At 39.9% G+C, this 20880-nt stretch overlaps 1 protein-coding gene across 3 annotated transcripts in view; it reads left to right on the forward strand.

Moving 5' to 3' along the window:
* LOC128685418 (nuclear pore complex protein Nup93-like) overlaps positions 1-20880 on the forward strand; it is a 301160-nt gene that overhangs the window by 190878 nt on the left and 89402 nt on the right. For all 3 annotated transcript variants that reach the window (XM_070082868.1, XM_070082870.1, XM_070082869.1), the window contains exons 3-7: positions 4905-5085; positions 5856-5984; positions 9329-9502; positions 10237-10376; positions 11604-11837. In XM_070082868.1, coding sequence (XP_069938969.1) covers positions 4905-5085; positions 5856-5984; positions 9329-9502; positions 10237-10376; positions 11604-11837 — 858 coding nt within the window. The remainder of the gene's footprint in view (positions 1-4904; positions 5086-5855; positions 5985-9328; positions 9503-10236; positions 10377-11603; positions 11838-20880) is intronic.

Consider the following 20880-nt stretch of genomic DNA (forward strand, 5'->3'; position numbering starts at 1 on the left):
AGGCTGTTGGTGATAGCCCCACGTAGTTACGTAGTGGGAACTATAAAGTTAGCTGTTTCCTTGTTATTCCATCACTCAGAAAGAGCTTCATACATAGTGTTAAAATCTGTCAGGCTGAGCTAATAGACGTCATTCAGTATGTAAGCAAGATGTCAAGCATTCCATTAACGATTCAGTGACTTCAAGAGTTTAAAAGAATTCGTTCCAGGAAAGGTGGACTTACTATTACTTCGGAATTATCATATCTTGGAGTGACCTAGTCCATAAACAGAAGAAATGAAATTTCTAAGATACCTCCATCATTACAGTGCTGGAAAACAAAAATTATAGTGGAAAAATGAAGGGGTATTTGAACTTCATTATACGTGTATCTAAAACTACATTCATAGACACAATGTGAATTCATTATTGCAATAGCCTTTCGATATTTTAAAATTGAATTACGGTATATACTATTAATTACATACTAAAAGCTGCCAGTTCTTTTAATCAAAGTCATGGTTTCACTTTAGCTAAGACAGTCGGATAAGTGACTATTACGCTAGTATTAAAGTATGACTTGCGCGTACATTTTCTGTTCGCTATTCAGAACAAATAATTGCCTCTTATAGACTCTGTTAGTACCTGACCAGCCGGGCTGTGGTTCGTACGTTGGATTATGTGTGGCCAGTAGTAACAGACTGGTTGATCAGGCCCTGATCCACCGGGAGGCCTGGGACGCAGAAACACCCCCCAGGCGGGTGTGGAATATTTCATTTATCGTCATTGTGGTATGTTTTAATGGGTTAATTTATATTAATGGACGACAGTCTAATCAGTCATAACTTTAATCAAAATTCGCAAAACTAGAAAATTGAGGAAAACAGCATGTGATAAATCTAGAATTTAGGATGACAGATTGACTTAGACACAACCTAAATATGCAGTAGCGTCTGTAGGTTTAGCGTCATTAGTATAAGTGAAGCAGCATCGCTGCTTCACTTATAATAATGAAGATAAACGGTTTAGAGAACCGACATGTTAACAAATTAGACACATGTGCAACACTTGGGTATTTTTATTGTGGAAACGTTTCGTTACACAGTGGCTTCATCAGTCCAGTACAGAGAAGAGTTGATTCGTTGTAATCTGGCCGTCAAGCCTTGATTGATGGACTGATTACATCGACTCCAGGCTGAAGGACTGATTACATCAAACTCCTTCTGATCTTTACCATTCTTCTTTGTATTAGAGTCGTAGTTAGACTGATGAAGTCACTGTGCGGCGAAACGTTTTCACAGTAAAGATACTAAGTGTTGCACATGTGCATTAATTTATCAACTTGTATTAACCACCACCCACTAATCTCGGCAGGCCCACGATCAGGTGGGCTGGACTAAGCTGCATTACATTATCAGGGTAGGCCAGGTCGCTAGGCTAGTCTGATTCCTTAAATAAAAGCCTACCCGACATTTTTGATAGTCACCGCTGGGGTGGGTAAGTTGAGCCTGACTTGCTCAGCCCGGGAGCAGTGTAGCGCAAATAAGGTAAATACCAACACACAAGAAGTCATGAGGAAAAACGAATTCTAAAATAAATGTTTGGCTTTATCATTGTGTTTTATATCACGGTTACCGACACTTCCAGTGTAGATAGTGCCAAGTGTGGATGGCGGCTTCCTCTGTCCAACCTCCCCTTCTCGTTCTACTTTGTACCAATTTTAACCACTCCTTTAACTACATCACCAATCTCCCTCCATATCATAACTATTCCTTTATTTTCCCTCCCTTCTTCCTCCTGTCATCACACCATTTGCTTCCTATTACTTTCCGGTCTCGCTTCATTCCATTTCTCCATCTCATCACTCCCTTGTATCTTTCCCATCTCTTCTATCCCTCTCTTGTATGTCTTCCTTCCCTCTCTCCCTTGTATCTCTTCCGTCTCTCCCTCCCATTCTTCTCTCCAACTCTTAGCGCCGCAGTATTTTAAAGCAGGAAAACACTTTTGTTTTAGTGTTTGATGTTTAAGTTTTTCCTACTTTCACTTAACTTTGTCAGGGCCAGTATTAGGAATTATCTTCTGGCTGATTACTGCACCACACTTGTGCTGGCTACACTGTACTGCTGCACCACACTTGCACTGGCTACACCGTACTGCTGCACCACACTTGCACTGGCTACACTTTACTGCTTTATCACACTTATGCTAGCTACACTGTACCGCACCATACTTGTGCTGGCTACACCGTGTGCTGGTGCACCATACTTGTGCTGGCTACACTGTGTGCTGCTGTATCCTACTTGTGCTGGCCGCGCTGCAGGCTGTTATACCACACTTGTACTGGCTACACTATCTCTGTGAAACCAGTCCTCACACCACTTCTTCCAGTGTGAAGTAGAAAACGTTATGTTCACTAGTGACCTATTCCAGTTCCTCAAATATGGAAAGAATGACTAACTCAAAAGACACTGTATACACAACACAGACAGTCCACCTCATAGAAGGAAACTTATAAAAAACTTAGGTATAATAATATCAACTGAGGTGTCAGAAAACACAGTAAGGCAAGTGACGCCAAAAACAAATGGCCGGGTGCGTAAAGAGAACCTTCAGAGCAAGAGCAATAATGTCAGTGGTAACGAATCAAATCAGTTTTCCTCACTTTTTTTTTTACGCGGGTTTTTACAGGCGTAAGAGTTCCTACCTTTATTTTCAAGCTAAGCGTTTTTATTCCCCCCCCCCCTCCCCATTCTATCTCGCCCGCCAGTCACAAATAAGTACAAACCCAACCACGGGTGGGGTTTGAACCCGCGGTCAGAGAGTCTCAAAACTCCAGACCGCGGGTTCAAACCCCTCCCGTGGTATCGTTTGTTTGCAATCGTGTCATTACAATTTCGTGAGTCAAGTTAAGTACCACTTGACATAACCTGCTGAGGTAGGCGTTGCCAGACGTCGTCGCTGTTTATTTTGATTTGCTAACCTAAAAATATTCATAATTTTTTTCTTAATTGCAGTGGTCGTTTAGAAAATATCAAACACAGTGTCCCTACACCCGGTAACTGTGTTAATGTCACCAAGTCGTGATCGTGTCTCCTTTGTTCTTTCTTTCTAGGTGAAGGGTTCAGCTCCTTGATCCTGTCGCTGCGTTTGTCCTCACTTCTAAAACAAGTTTGGTTGTCAGTTTCTGAACCTCTTCGAGCTTCTACACATGCATGACTCATTGGTGTAGCATACTTTCAACATGGGTCTGGTATACAGTATGTCGTGTAGTGTTCTTAAAGAATCTTGTTTAGGTTCTTGAAAGCTGGTACATTATTAAATTAACTAAGCTATGCTGACACTCATGAAGTTAATGTCTCTCTCAGCTGAGTTTGTCTATGCCACACTCGCCCCTGTTTTTTTTTTCTTTTTCAGTTTTTTCTGTATATGAAGTTGTTTCCTTCTTAATATTTTGTCACAGGTCTTTTCGTTCTCTAGAATTTCATGGTCTTGCACTTACTGGTGTTGAATCGCAACAACCATTTATTTGACAATGCTTGCAACCTGTTGAAGTAATTCTGTAGATTCTTCCTGTCTTTCTTCATTTGATGATTTTTTTCCTGATTACTTTTACATTATCCGTATAAAACAAGGAATAGTACTAGAATCAGTTCCCTTTGTAGGTAATTTAAATATAAAGTATCTAGAATAGTATAGGTTCCAATACAGATCCTTGAGGGACCCCGCTCATCACCCTTGCCCAGCTTGATATTTACTTTGTTACCTTGTCTTCTGTTTCTCAAATATTCCTTAACCCTCTGCTTGTTCGTATATTTTGTGCATCAGCCAGCAGTGAAGTATTGTGCCGAAGGCTCATTTTTTTGTATATTTATATATTGTGCCGATTAGGTAAAACTGGTCAGCAAGAACTCGCTTAAAATTAAATCCTTTCAAAAATTCTATTATACGTTTAAAGATATTTTTTTTTATTTATGTTAATGTAAAAATTAATAATTTTGTACCAAGAGAACCTTAGAAAACTTACCTAACCTTTTTATTAAAAGCTCCTCAAGGGAGGTTCCTTGACGTTGGTGAGGGGCTCTTGATTTAGGGAATTGGATCTGTGCTCCAGTTCCCTGAATTAAGCCTGAATACCTTCCAGCCTGCCCCCACACGGGTTTAGCGCTTCCCAGTGACAAATAATATTATAACAAGCGCAGTTTAAATTAGCCTAATCCAACTAAATATATTTTAGATAGGTTTGCAGTAATTTAATAATAAACAAACACAATGAAATATATTTTTTTCGTTAGGTTCAGAATGATTTTAACGAAATTTTTTTGCTTGCCTTATTCGGCAAGAGCGTTGTTATTTAACTGATAATTCACACATTTAATGAGAGGTTAGGTTAGGTTAGGTAAGGTTCGTCAGGAAACAGGACAAATGTTTCCTGACGCGGGTCTTAGTCAGATGATGACCCGCCTTTGGAGCTTTTGGTCATCTGACCGAGGCCTTCCGCTGGCTTACCGGTCCACCCCTTTAAAAATTATGGTCATTTATAACCAGTCTATTTAATGAGAGACTGTGTACACACTATATATAGAGTTGAAGGCACAACTAACCAACTCACAGTTGCCGTACCACCTATTATGGCATACCTGTCACCGTTTTCCAGTGTTTATCTACCCTTGCAGCCTGGCTTTAGACGAGGCTTCCTTGCTGATTTCATGGTTAATCAGATTTTTGTTGTTATTGTTAGTGACCCACTGGCCCACATAGCCATCAGCCGCCAGGTTGACCTGACAGTATTGTAGACATTTGCAACACGTGCCACACCGCTCCCTTAAACTTGCTATCACGAGTATATAAAAGAGCCATTAAGATTTTACGAACATGCTGCATCAGTAAGGCAACTTGGAAATAAACTTGGAATTTTTCTTTGACAGTGCCATCCTGCTGGGGTCTCGTGGGGTTGACTTACCTCACATTAGCAGTCGACTGGAAAACTTAACAACAGCGCGTACACTTCAACCCCTGGAAGCTGTTGCTGACACAGATATTGCTGCCTTCCTGAGGAATGAACGTGAGAATGCCATCATCACGGCTATTGAAGACTCGAAACGACGGGTAGATAATTATTGATTTCCTGATGAATAAGAAACACGTGCAACACCTTGGTATCTTTTACAATAAAGATATATGGTGTTGCACATGTGTCTTATCAGTTTGTCGGTATATGTACCTTTGATCTAAAGAGACACTACGTTACTGCTGGAGATAAAGGTGTACTGTACGAATGGTGTTAAATACTGACAAGTTGATGAATTAGACACTTTGAGTTTGATTTAGGTGCCCCGTAGCTCGGTTGGTAGCGCACTCAGCTCACATGTTGAGGTCCGTGGTTCAATCCTTGGTATGGGTGGAAACACCAGGCGTGTTTCCTTAAGACATCTGCTGTCCCTTTTCATTTAGCAGTAAATAGGTACCTGGGTGTTAGCCTACTGGTGTGGATCGCATTCTGGGGACAAAATTAACGTAATTTGCCCGAAATGCTTTGCATAACCATGGACTTTCTATATAGTATGTCATTGATTTCAGCTACGTCTGTATAAGTTGTATCATGTATTTGTAGAAATATTGTTATTATTATTATTATTATTATTATTATTATTAATCTAAAGGAGTACTGCCGACAGATATAAGAACAAGCTTTTCTTGTGGCAGTTTTGTTTTGTTGTACACATTCATTATTTAAATGGAGATAATCAAATCGCAGGTAAAAACATTGGAGGAGAAAAACCCTAAAATATTAGAATAATACAACTTACATGATGTATTTTTAGATTTACGATTTACTGCGGTTGTAGTTATATTTCCCAACGCGATGTATTTATCAGACGAGTGAAGAAGTGGACAAACTGTATTGGAAGCAGCAACAAGCCGAGTGGGAGCAGAAGAAGCAGGACCTGCTGTCAGCCTTCACACACTCCGGCACTGACCTCCTCAATATCACCGTCCAACAACAGGTGTGTGAATAGCATGCACACATGTACTTACAGGTATATACATACACCCAGACGTGTATTCCTCTCGGTGTATATATACCGAGAGTTTAATCTTAATTTTAGATGATTATTATAATCAAGGGGAAGCGCTAAACCCGGAGGATTATACAGCGCCTTGGGGGGGGGGGATGTGGAAGGCATTCAGGCTTAATTCGGGGAACTGGAGCACAGATCCAGTTCCCTAAATCAAGAGCCCCTCACCAACATCAAGGAACCTTCCTTGAGGGGCTTAATTTTAGAGATTAAAGTAGTCTTGTCTGGAAGTAGAAGGTTACATGCATCTTTAATGGCCCTCATGTATTTGATAGGCTTTTAATTATTTAACCAGTTACACTTGGCACATCAAATTGGATAAGTTTCTGCTCTGAGGCCTTACCGTTGATGAGTTTTGAGTCTTGGTCACAAAATATCTGGAAGTGAGCAAGGTCCCAGCACCAAAACGGATCCAGCAAGGTTGTTGTAAGTGGAGGTACTAGTGTTCCTTCATCTGTATCATATGCTGGTAACACTAGCCCTGCACCCGTCACCTGGGATTATGCTGAAATTCAAATTATTTTTTTTTTTACAATTTATTGTTCAGCAGTATTCATTGAGAGAATGAGATTATATGAGAATATATGAGGATAAATGAATGAAAGGTAGATGAGGAATGCCAGTGATAAATAAGCGAGATAATGAGAATAAATATTAATGTAAAGAAAACAGGATAATGACTGAGACATTTGTTCCTTTTGTTTGGTCACCCATGGCATTTGAAATTATGGTAAATTATGGTAACTCAACAAGTTCTGATAACATGACAAATTTTCATAAAGCATAAGCTATCAAATGTATATGTACTTGTTTTATTTGTGTTGTAACTGTGTCATTGTTTATGTCAAATATAAGCAACAGTAGTGAGGTGAGTACTGTGTATTGAGAAACATAATAGTGGGGTGAGTACTGTGTATTGACGTAGTGGGGTGAGTACTGTGTATTGACGTAATGGGGTGAGTACTGTGTATTACGAAACATAGTAGTGGGGTGAGTACTGTGTATTAAGAAACAGTGAGGTGAGTACTGTGTATTGAGAAACATAGTGGGGTGAGTACTGTGTACTCAGAAACATAGTAGTGGGGTGAGTACAGTGTATTGAGAAACATAGTAATGGGGTGAGTACTGTGTATTGAAAAACAGTAGTGGGGTAAGTACTGTGTATTGAGAAACATAGTAGTGGGGTAAGTACTGTGTATTGAGAAACAGAGTGGGGTGAGTACTGTGTATTGAGAAACAGTGAGGTGAGTACTGTGTATTGAGAAACATAGTGAGGTGAGTACTGTGTATTGAGAAACATAGTAGTGAGGTGAGTACTGTGTATTGAGAAACATAGTAGTGAGGTGAGTACTGTGTTTTGAGAAGCATACTGCGGTGAGGACTGAACTGATGAACATTGTGGGATGAGTACTATATTGAGAAACATAGCAGTGGGGTGAGTACTGTGTACTGAGGAACATAGTAGTGGGATGAGTACTTAGTATTGAGAAACATAATGAGGCGAGTACTGTGCACTGAGGAATAATAGTGAGGTGAGTACTGTGTACTTAGGAATAGTAGTGAGGCGAGTACTGTGCACTGCAGAATAGTGAGGTGAGTACTGTGTATTGAGAAACATGAGGTGAATACTGTGCATTAAGGATTAGAAGTGGGGGTGAGTACTGTGCACTGAGGAATATAGTAACGGGGTGAGTACTGTGCACCGAGGAATAGAAGTGATGTGAGTACTCTGTACTGAGGAACATAGTAATGGGGTGAGTACTCTGCACTGAGGAATAGTAGTAAGGGAAGTACTGTGCCCTGAGAAACATAGTAAATGGAGTACTGTAACCTGAGGAACATAGTAAGGGGAGTACTGTGTACTGAGGAGCATAGAGGGGTAAGTACTGTGTATTGAAACAGTGGGGTGAGTACTGTGTATTGAAGAACATAGTGGGGTGAGTACTGTGCACTGATGAACAGTAGTGGGGGTGAGTACTGTGCACTGAGGAACAGTAGTGAGGGTGAGTACTGTGCACTGAGGACCAGTAGTGGAGGTGAGTACTGTGCATTGAAGAACAGTAGTGAGGTGAGTACTTGTACTGACGAACAATAATGGGGTGAGCACTGTGCTCTGTGGAACAGTAGTGGGGTGAGTTCTGTGTTCTGAGGAACAGAAGTGGGGTGAGTACTGTGCATCGAGGTACTGTTCACTGAGGACAAGTAGTGGAGGTGAGTACTGTGCAATGAGGAACAGTAGTGGGGGTGAGTACTGTGCACTGAGGAACAGTAGTGGGATGAGTACTTGTACCGATGAACAGTAGTAGGGTGAGTACTTGTACTGATGAAGAGTAGTGGGGTGAGTACTGTGCAATGACAAACAGTAGTGGGGGTGAGTATTGTGCATAGAGGAACAGTAGTAGGGGCAAGTACTTGTACTTGTGAACAGTAGTGGGGGTGAGTACTTTGCACTGAGGAACAGTAGTGGGGGCAAGTACTTTGCATTGAGGAACAGTAGTGGGGGTGAGTACTGTGCATTGAGGAGCAGTAGCAGGGTGAGTACTGTGCAGTGAGGAACAGTAGTGGGGGTGAGTACTGTGCATCGAGGTACTGTTCACTGAGGACAAGTAGTGGAGGTGAGTACTGTGCAATGAGGAACAGTAGTGGGGGTGAGTACTGTGCACTGAGGAACAGTAGTGGGATGAGTACTTGTACCGATGAACAGTAGTAGGGTGAGTACTTGTACTGATGAAGAGTAGTGGGGTGAGTACTGTGCAATGACAAACAGTAGTGGGGGTGAGTATTGTGCATAGAGGAACAGTAGTAGGGGCAAGTACTTGTACTTGTGAACAGTAGTGGGGGTGAGTACTTTGCACTGAGGAACAGTAGTGGGGGCAAGTACTTTGCATTGAGGAACAGTAGTGGGGGTGAGTACTGTGCATTGAGGAGCAGTAGCAGGGTGAGTACTGTGCAGTGAGAAACAGTAGTGGGGGTGAGTACTGTGTGCTGAGTAAATCATTTCATCGTGAAGACCTCTTTGTTTACAGTGTTTAGAATTTGATGTTCATTGCTTTATATCAGTGACAGAAAGCCTAATATGAAGATAACACAAATTGTAGAGCAGGGTTTTATTGTCCTGACAAAAGCTCCTTCAGCTTGTATCTTTTTCTTCACACTTATCAACAGCATTCGATTTCATCCTGCCTCATAACATCAGAAGGTTATTATATGCCAAGCTACCACTCTGTTAAACAGAGCTTCTGTAGTTGTCTCAAAGGTTCTAATAATTTCAGGATAGTATTGTTTGTGTACCACGTGCTGTGGGAGGTAAAAGCAGCAGCCTGAGCAGTGAAGAAATGGCTTATGTCAGAGTCATCCGGCAATATAATGAAGAGGTTCTACAGGGTGGCATACGACCCAACTTGGCAGAATCACTTACCAATGCTGCATCTACCATGGGTGATCAGGCTAGTATTTTTCTTTCTTCAATTTTTTTCATGAAATGCTATGGGTCAGTCGTGCTTTTAAATATATGTAACAATTTTCACCAATATAGTTTAAGGCCCTTTTATTTTTTATAATGATACATGTGAAAATGATTATAGAACGAGGGAAGTGTATCTGATAATATACAAATTAATATTGCAGTTTTTGTGAATGTTTTATTAGTTTTGGGGAGGAACTTAAGTGTTGCCAGGATTTAAGATTTTTCCTAAAGAGAATAATATAATTTTGAAGTAGCATTGAAACTACACACTAAATGAAGCTTGAAACTAGATGAGGCAATGATATACTAATTTGTAGTGATGCTAAATATAATTATAGTTTTATAATGACTAAGTTCACTACAGTCTTGTCAGGTATAGATGTTACATAATGATCTAGGACAAATAAACTGGAATCAATAAGTGAAGAGTAGAGTAAATTTAGAGTCAAAAGTGAGCGATTAGGATCATGTAATAAGACAGTATTGTGGAGTTTGTACGTATATGCGATTTTTTTTTTTCAATAAAATAAAGTGGAAATCTGAGAAAAATTTAGGAATAGTTTTAGAATCAGTTACCATTGTAAAGCTTTAATGGTTTATATAAGGTAAGCTCTGACACTTGTGTAAAATGTTATGGTAGTACATGCATATGCTACTGACCTTTTATTATTTTTGACACCTGAGCAACACATTCATGAGGTAGTCCTTCAACAGGGTATATCAGATTTATGGGCTCTTGTTCAGTGCCTGACTGAGGTGCCAGTGAGCGTAGGTGGTGATGCAGCACAGGCACGGGCCTCTCCCAGGGTACAAGCTGCACTTGTAAAACAGGCTCGTGGTCACCTTGAAAAATCGTAAGTCTTGATCTTTTTCACTGTGTTGACAATAACATACTTCATTTGTAGCCCTTTTCAATGTTGATGGAATCTTGTACATTACTTCCAGTTATATTATGCCTGAGCTTAATTCCATCTTCATGGGACATGTGCTATGTACACTGGTCATGTTTACTTTTACTACAACAGTTTTTCTTTAGCCTCTTACAATAAAGTAAATTCCAGCTGATTGCCACTTTTACTTTGAGAACTCTTATCAGGAACTTCAATAATTTCTTAGTATCATAGGAATTATCGTATCAAATATGTTTTGGATCCATTACATTTCTGTCATTGCCAAAAATACATCCAAAAAGAAAAGTTTGTCTTTGAAGTTAAGAACATATAATCACTCCCCAGTTATTTCAACTTTACACTAGTTTTATTCACTCTTAGTTTTGCCATTTCATATGGGGAAGCTGCCCACACTACCAGAGATGGTTCCATCTTTAATTCTTTAAGTGATCTTGTTGGGAGTGTGCGAACATATTCAAATGACTTTGAACTGCAGCATCCCAACGAATCCTTCAGTGCAGACACTGTGCTTCCAATTTCTTGTACTGATTTCTCTGAATCCCTTCATGAATGTTACCTTTCTCACACTCTAATAGCACATAAAATCCCAAAAACCATTTTTCTCTGCTCTCATCTAACTTGCTGTCACATGCCTTCTGTATGCTCAAGCCCCTGTCACTCAAAACTGCCATCACCCATTCACTCCAACCCATCCTGAGACATCCTCATAGTTTTTTTTTGTTTATTTTAATGAATGTTCATCATAGCATAAAATATTTACCAGTATAAATTTCATATTTTATTTTCTTTAATATTTCCCTATTAACCCTTAAATGGTCCAAACGTATATATACGTTTTTTCAACATCTGAAAGTATGTAAAAAAAATGTAGATCTTTTTTGTTTTACATTTGAAAACGTGTAAAAAACTTTTATCTACATTTTTTTTGTTACATTTGAAAATATGTTAAAAAAAGTAGATCTACTTTTGTAGCACTACGAATTTGAATGTCGATTTATTTGGACCGTTTAAGGGTTAACAAAATGTTACAAATTAATAGATGCATACTCTTCAAAATATGTAGATCAAAGTGTTATTGGAAGGAAATTGAAATATGTATCTTAATGAAAAAAAAAATATTTGCATTTTCATGTACATTAAAGTCCATGTTACATTTTTCTCTTTGGGTAGTTATGCTACTCACATGAGGCGTATGGTATATTCCCACCTTGAGCGAGCACAACTAGGAGGAGTACCAGGCTTAGTGCCTCTAGTGCGGGCCTTTTTAGAGGTTGTGCTACCTCCTCAAGTTATTAGTACCTTGGAGGATGGGCAAGCTAGCAGTGCACCAGTGTGGCCTCTCATCTTCTACTGCATGAGAGCTGGAGGAAGCAAGGCTGCTTGCCTGGCTGCTGCAGAAAACAGGTTCTGTATTTTGATTGTATTCTAACATTATTTAGTCCTATAACTGTGTCTGACGTACTTGTATGCAGGGTGCTGGTACTGTGTCCGACGTACTAGTACGCACAATTTTTTCATACCCACAAATCTGCCACCTGCCAATATTTTTTACCTCAGGCCAACTCTTTGGATCTTCTTCCATCTATTCATACATTTGAAAAAAAAAATTAAGGCCAGTAGTGTCTACACAATGTATTATGGTTAACTACTCAGTGGGATGACTGTATGTCCTACATACACAAATAACCCGCACATGGAAGAGAGGAGCTTACTACGATGTTTCGGTCTGGCTTGGACCATTTACAAAGTCACACTAATGAAAAGGAGAAGAGGGAGTATATATAGGTCAGCAGACAGAGATGGGAAGAAGAGAGGTAGGAGGAAGAGAGGTAGGAGGAAGAGAGGTAGTAGTAGTAGTGGAGTCAACAAATACTAAGAAAGAGAAGCACTGCAAGGGAGCTAGGGGCCCCCTCTGTGTTCTTGCTCCTACCCTCTGTGGGTCCCTAGCTTCCTTGCAGTGTTCCTCTTTCTTAGTATTTGACTGACTCTACTATTACTACTACTACCTCCACCACTACCTCTCTTCCTCCTCTCCTCCTACCTCTCTTGTTCCCATCCCTGTCTACTGGTCTATATATACTCCCTCCTCTCCTTTTTGTTAGTGTGATTTTGTAAACAAATCAAGTCGGACTGAAACCTCGTTGTAAGCTCCTCTCTTTCGTGTGTGGGTTATTTGTGTATTGTTTTAGTCATGGTATTGTGCCCTTTTTTTTTTTTTTTTTTTGTTACGTCCTACATAGTAGGACTTAATCAGGAGCTTTTGTTCACCACCAGCTTCCCTACCAGCAAACAGGGTGTGCAAGTGGTTCAAAGATGATTTATTCAGTCCAGATTTATTACATTTTCATGATACTATCAGTGGAATTCAGCCATAAAACATGCTAGGTATATAACCCAGGATAACCCAGGAAAGTCAAACTGTGTGAATAATTTCCATGTTTGGGTGAATATTATACTCTAAAATAATTGTAATATTATAAGTATTCATTATACAGCTATCCCTCCACTTCCGTGAGTTCCACTTTCATGAGCTTTGAACATTCATGAATGCCCAGCCACCCAATCACATTTACCAAACAAATGCTGGAAAAAGTACGGGAAAACACTTCCTGCAGTATAACTACTACCCTCCCTCTTACCCACTTGCTAGACAAGTGTAGGGCAGGTTATGTGAGCAATTCTGTCATTGGAAAATTATTTATGTAATTCACCATCCTCGACTGCCTCAATAGTGCATGAGTGTATCAAGGATTTGCACCCTCACACAGTGAAGAGTTGTTAGAGGGCTTTGTGGGCAGAGTGTGTGTGTGTGTGTGTGTGTGTGATTCTGTTGGATTTGGTCGTCAGGAAGAGGTTAACAAAGCCATGAGGAAGACTGTGGAGTTAGCAAGCCTAGTTTGTGGTGAAGGGTTCAAGGACATGCAGGAGGGTGAGGTGAGAGAACTGATTGAAGAACATGCACTGGGCCTAAATGATGAAGAATTGTTGGAGATTGTGTAGGCAGAGAATGAGGATGAAGAAGAGGAGAGTGTTGCTGAGGCCAGTCAACCTCAAGCCCTCACCCTTGAAAAACTAGGGCAAACGATGAGAATGACAATATCGATGTTGAGGGCTTTGAAGGTGATAAGCGACATTGATAGGAGCATGATTCCCTGCAAAACTCTGTAGATCTTCTTCTTTCTTTCAACACACCGGCCGTATCCCACCGAGGCGGGGTGGCCCAAAAGGAAAAACGAAAGTTTCTCCTTTTACATTTAGTAATATATACAGGAGAAGGGGTTACTAGCCCCTTGCTCCTGGCATTTTAGTCGCCTCTTACAACACGCATGGCTTATGTAGGAAGAATTCTGTTCCACTTCCCCATGGAGGTAAGAGGAAATAAACAAGAACAAGAACTAGTAAGAAAATAGAAGAAAACCCACCGGGGTGTGTATATATATGCTTGTACATGTATGTGTAGTGTGACCTAAGTGTAAGTAGAAGTAGCAAGACGTACCTGAAACCTTGTATGTTTATGAGACAGAAAAATGGACACCAGCAATCCTACCATCATGTAAAGCAATTGCAGGCTTTTGTTTTACACTCGCTTGGCAAGACGGTAGTATCTCCCTGGGCGGTTGCTGTCTACCAACCTGCTACCTACTCCACTTTTCTAGAGTAAATTTCAGTTCAGCGAACAACATTATGTCCAACTCTACATCACTCAGCAATGTCACATACGTCATAATTTTTTTAATTGTGTTCATTATTCTTTAAAAAATATGACTGGTGCATTTTTTGTGTTCTTTAAAGTTTAGCAACAGTTATATTCTTTTGTGAGTTATTTACGCTAGTTTTATGGTGTTTGTCATCATTTTAAGGCATTATCTCCAGTTTACATAAAAAGCTGGGTTATGTCATGGCTCTTAGAAGCAATTAATGATGTAGGGAGGGTATAACTGTATACAGATTATTCCAAGTGAAGTAATTATCTAATATTATAAAAAACTAATCAACAATTCTAGGTGAGAAATTCATTGTTTTTCTCATTGTCGGCAATAGTTTTTGACATGAGTTCTTAGTTTGATGGAAGGGTAATGAGGGAGGAAAGTATAAACAGTGGACGCCCGGTTAATGCCTGGATCGGATAGCGTCAAAATCAGATAACGCCTCGCTTTGGCGTAAAAAATTGGCTCGGATAACGCCTAAAAACTCGGTTAGGAGCTTTCGTCCCGAACGTGTCCGCTGGGCGCCGTGAGAGGGCCCGGCCAGTCACCCAGTCTACCAGCCAGTGTGCCATTGTTTACAAGCCGTTGCGGTCGATTCCACGTGTACCTGCAATATATTTTGTATTCCACTGTTTTTAGTGCTTGTAACTGCTAAATAAGCCACCTTGGGCCCCAAGAAAGCTTCTAGTGCCAACCCTGTGGTAAAAAGAGTGAGGTGTACCATCGAACTTAAAAAGGAGATAATAGAAAAGTACAAAAGTGAAGTGCATATCTCGGAGTTGGAAAAGTTATACAACAAACCCCATTCAACCATCACTACTATCTTGTGCAACAAAAAGGCAATCAAGGAAGCTGTTGTTGCAAAAAGTGCAAGTGTGATTGCAAAACAGAGATCGCAAATACTCAAAGATGTGGAGAGACTGTTATTGGTGTGGATAAACGAGAAACAATTATCAGGGGATAGTATACCTCAGTAATATGTGAAAAGGCAAGGCAGTTGCATGATGATCTCATTAAGAAAATGCCTCCAAATAGTGCTGCTGCTGATGAATTTAAGGCCAGCAAAGGCTGGTTTGAGATATTTAAGAATTGTAGTGGCATGCACAGTTTGATAGGCATGGTGAGGCAGCCAGTTCAGACAAGAAAGCGGCTGAAAAATATGTGCAGGACTTTAAGGAGTACATAGAGACTGAAAACTTAAAACTCGAACAAGTGTTTAATTGTGACAAAACAGGCCTGTTTTGGAAGAAAATGTCAAACAGGACCTACATTACTCAGGAGGAAAAGGCACTCCCAGGACATAAGCCTATGAAAGACAGGCTGATATTAATGTTGTGTAGTAATGCTAGTGGTGATTGCAAAGTGAAGCCTTTAGTGGTGTAACACTCTGGAACTCCCAGAGTGTTCAAGAAAAACATCATCATCATGGGTAATTTGTGTATGATGTGGAGATCAAACACTAAGGCATGGGTCACTAGGGAAATTTTCATGGACTGGTTTTATGGTGTGTTTGGCCCCACTGTGAAAAATTACCTCCTGGAAGAGAAATTGTTACTCAAGCACCTCCTGGTAATGGACAATGCTCCTGCTCATCCTCACGATTTACAAGAGCAAATTGCAGGGGAGTTGAGCTTCGTTGAAGTTAAATTTTTGCCTCCTAATACAACTCCTCTCCTCCAGTCCATGGACCAGCAGGTCATTTCAAACTCAAAAAGCTCTACACAAAAGCAGTGTTTCAAAAGTTCTTTGAAGTGACCTCAGACACTGAACTTTGGAAAGAGTTTTGGAAAGATCATTTCAGTATCCTCAGTTGCATAAACCTTACAGGTAAGGCTTGGGAGGGAGTGACTTGCAGGACTTTGAACTCTGCTTGGAGGAAACTGTGGCCACAATGTGTACAAGAGAGGTATTTTGATGTGTTTGGGGCTAACCCTCAGGAGCCTATGCCAGTAATGGAAGCTATTGTGTCATTGGGGAAGTCCATGGGGTTAGAGGTTTGTGGTGAGGATGCGGAAGAGTTGGTGCAGAACGATGATGAAGAACTAACCACTGCAGACCTGCAAGAGCTTGATGTGCAATAGCAACAGATCACAGCTCAGGAATGTGCTTCAGAGCAGGAGGAAGAAAGACGGATAAAAGAAATGTGTACAATATTTACGAAGGTGCAAGCATTTATGAATGAATTTTATCCTGTCACAGCTGTTGCAAGCTGTATTGGCAACAATTGGCAACATGTACAATGACACTCTTGTGTCCCATTTTACTGAAATCCTAATGGAACGTGAGAAACGGAGCTCTCTGGACAGATTTTTGGTGCGACAGGAGTCCAGTGACTCTCAAGCTGGTCCTAGTAGCATTAAAAAACCAAGAAGGGAGGTAACCCCAGAAAAGGACTTGTTACCTGAAGTCTTTATGAAAGGGGGATTCTCCTTCCAAACAATAGGAAACTTGAATCTCCCCTGCTGCTGGCACATCACTCATCAACAACTCCACAGTAAGGTTAAGTGGCATTTAATTATTGTTTATTTTGCATGTACCATTCGTTGCTGTGTAGGGAAATGTATATTTCATGTAAAAAAAATGATTTTGTTTAATACTTTTGGGTGTCTGGAACGGACACACACTGAAGGACGGGTGTTAATGTTGCAGTTTTATAACTGTAGTGTAAAGCCACCTCTCTGACAAGACTGATGGAGTGAATGATGATGAAAGTTTTTATTTTTCGGGCCACCCTGCCTTGGTGGGAATCGGCTGATGTGTTAATAAAAAAAGTGTTAATAAAATACTTTAACCCTTAAACTGTCCAAACGTAGATCTACGTTTGCATGCGTAGCGCTCCGACCTTGATTTTCTCCATAAGAAACCATGTAAAAAAAAATGTAGATCTACGTTCGGAGCGCTACGAGAGCAAACATAGATCTACGTTTGGACAGTTTAAGGGTTAAATATTTTGTGTATGTGTGCTTGTGTACATATGCATGCACATGTTTGCCTACCTGCCTATTTGTAGTTGTAGGGATCATCTCTTAGATCCTGACTCTGCTTCTTGGCTTCATATCAAGAAGTATAAATAATAGGAGTCCTCAGGTTATACATCATAATATATCTTTAGTAAGGCCTCGTTCAGATTATGCTGCACATTTTTGGTCACTGTATTACAGAATGTACATAAATTTGCTGGAGAACATTCAGAAAAGGATGACGAAGTTGATACCATAAATCAGAAACCTTTCCTACGAAGATAGACCGAGGACGCTGAATCTGTACTATCTGGAAAGGCGTAGAATTAGGGAGGGATATGACTGAGGTATATAATGGAAATACAGGAATATACAAAGGAGATACAGTAAGGCCCCACTTATACAGCAGGTTAGGTTCCAGGCTATCACCGGAAAGCAGACATCACCGGAAAGCAGAACACCATTTTTTCCATTTATAAATGCCAGACATCAAGTTTACACTAACTTACATTAAGTTAGTAATAGAATCAGGTATTAAAAAACATAATAATAAGAAGGAATACATACACAGCACATTGATTACTTACCTTAAAATATTTGTAGTATTAATGTAGGGCGAGAGGTGAGTAGTACTTATTTGGTGTAGGTAGTCCTGGCTCCCTGTCTCATACTTAATATACGATATTTAAAGCAGCCCAGAGAGATGAAATACACATACAGTACACTCATTATTTACCTTAAAATATGTGTAGTCTTAATGTAGGATGAGAGGTGAGTAGTATTTATTTGTAGGAAGTCTGTGTAGGTAGCCAGTAGGTGTAGCCCGCATGGGCTACACCTACTGGTTACCTACACTGCAGCCCTGAGCCATATAAGAACATAAGAACATAAGAACGAAGGAACACTGCAGAAGGCCTACTGGCCCATGCGAGGCAGGTCCAAGTCTCCTACCGGCTTAAGCCAATGCACCCAACCTAGTCAGGTCAGGTCACATTGACTTAAGGGAGGAACACGGCAACCGACCTGGTAGCACAAGCTATCAGGTCTAACTCACACCCACCCACATCTACTCATGTATTTATCCAACCTATTTTTAAAGCTACACAACGTTCTGGCCTCTATAACGGTACTTGGGAGTTTGTTCCACTCATCCACAACTCTATTACCAAACCAGTACTTTCCTATATCCTTCCTGAATCTGAATTTTTCCAACTTAAAACCATTGCTGCGAGTCCTGTCTAGGCTAGATATTTTCAGCACACTATTTACATCCCCTTTATTTATTCCTGTCTTCCATTTATACACCTCAATCATATCCCCCCTAATTCTACGTCTTACTAGAGAGTGAAGATTCAGGGCCCTTAGTCTATCCTCATAGGGAAGGTTTCTGATACATGGGATCAACTTAGTCATCCTCCTTTGTACATTTTCCAGAGAATTTATATCCATTCTGTAATACGGTGACCAAAACTGTGCAGCATAATCTAAATGAGGCCTAACCAAGGATGTATAGAGTTGAAGAACAACCTGAGGACTCCTATTATTTATGCTTCTTGATATGAAGCCAAGGATTCTATTAGCTTTATTGCGAACACTTATGCACTGTTGTCTTGGTTTCAGATTACTGCTAACCAGAACTCCTAAATCTTTTTCGCATCGACATGCCTTGTTCACTGAATTTAATCGTTTCTAACAACTACCTTTAGATGCCATCATAAACGAAGGGAGATGTAATGAATAATTCGTGCCGAGAAGCGGAGTGGGGGAGTGACCAGGCCAAACACAGATTCATACACGTTTTCTCTGGTTCTGGACCAGAGAAAACGTATTGTTTTCCCTCTGCCCGGCTACCACACAGGTACACAAGTACCTGTGTGGTATGCATTTATTGCATATAAAATATGCAATAAATACCAGACAACAAATTTACACTAACTTATATTAAGTTAGCAATAGAACTAGGCATTAAAAACACAATAAAAGGTAAGATATACACAGAGTACATTTATTACTTACCTTAACCCTTTCAGGGTTTCGGCCGTACTAGTACGGCTTACACACCAGGGTTTTTGACGTACTAGTACGCCTAAATTCTAGCACCCTCAAATCTAGTGAGAGAAAGCTGGTAGGCCTACATATGAAAGAATGGGTCTGTGGTCAGTGTGCGCAGTATAAAAAAAATGCGTAATGAGAAAAAAAAAACTTTGACCGTGTTTTTGGATTAAAACAGCGACTTTGCACTGCATTTTCCTATGGTATTTATTGTTGTATTCTAGTTTTTCTGGTCTCATTCTATAGAATGGAAGACATATTACAGAAATTGAGATGATTTTGACTGATTTTACAATGAAAAGTACCTCGAAATTGAGCTGAAAGTAGCAGAAATGTTCGATTTTTACTGAAGTTCAAAAGTAAACAAATCATGCTATACGTCCAATACACGTCAACTGGTGAGTCTAATATTCTTTCACAAGTGCGCTGATATTATTTACACCATTTTTTACACTAATGCAGCAGTCTGCATAACAGTAAATCTTCTGTTTTTTGTGAGAATAAAAATTCAAAGTGGAAAGCAAAAGAATGTAAGAGGGGCATTGGGATGTGACTAATGAACAGAGGAAATGTCATTTTAGTGCCAGGAATATCTTTCTTGTTTATTCTGGACCCTATTTGGAAATTGTCACCTTTTGAAATTTGTGTGAAATTGGCAAAATTGTTAAATTCTGACCACTGTATTGGATAGTTGAAATTGGTAAATGGGTGGTTTCTTGCACTCATTCGATAGAAAAAATGGAGTTCTAGCAATATATTCATGATTTTTGTTGACTAGTACATTGGAATTGGACGAAAATAGGGCTCAAAGTGGGCAAAATCGCCCATGCATAAACATCGTCGAGACCGCTAACTTCGCGAGACCATAATTTCGTAAGTTTTTCATCAAATTTCAAACTTTTGGTGTCATTATGATCGGGAAAAGATTCTCTATCTTTTCATAAGAATTTTTTTTTTTTTTAAATTTTTGCAACCCTGAGAACAAGTTTCTGAGAGAGTCTGTCAACCCTGAAAGGGTTAAAATATTAATATTAATGTGTGAGAGGTGAGTGGTAGGGTGTTTATTGAATAAAATCAGAAGATGGCACACCATCATCCTCTGATTCTTCAACCTGTATTCATTTTGGAGACTTGTATGAAGCTCTGGAAGGAGTGTGTGTGGCAGTTGATGTTGAAGGCTGTTTAAGGCTAGCTGTTGATGTTGAAGGCTGTTCATGACTAGCTGTTGATGTTGAAGACTGTTGATGTTGAAGGCTGTTGATGTTGAAGGCTGTTCATGACTAGCTGTTGATGTTGAAGGCTGTTCAAGGCTAGCTGTTGATGTTGAAGGCTGTTCAAGACTAGCTCTTGATGTTGAAGGCTGTTCAAGGCTTGCTGTTGATGTTGAAGGCTGTTCAAGGGTAGCTGTTGATGTTAAAGGTTGCCATGATACTTCCATAAAGTAAGAAAGCATTGAACTTTGCCACAGGTTTTTTTTTTTTCCTTTCCTTTAAAATTTCTTTATAGCATGTAACATCATGAGAAAGGGATGCATTCACTGTTGAACTTCATTCAAAATCTGGATCAGTCATCTCAAAAATTGTCATTTCTATTTCTATATGGTTGATAGCTTCTTCCAGATCCTGAGTTTTCATTTCTTTAATGGCAACAGAACTATCATCAGGATGGATCTCCTCTTCTTTCTTTGCTCTTCATTCAGAACATGATCATCTGTTAGAGCCTCATCAT

This window comes from Cherax quadricarinatus, chromosome 8 (assembly GCF_038502225.1).
Source record: "Cherax quadricarinatus isolate ZL_2023a chromosome 8, ASM3850222v1, whole genome shotgun sequence".
Taxonomy (NCBI): domain Eukaryota; kingdom Metazoa; phylum Arthropoda; class Malacostraca; order Decapoda; family Parastacidae; genus Cherax; species Cherax quadricarinatus.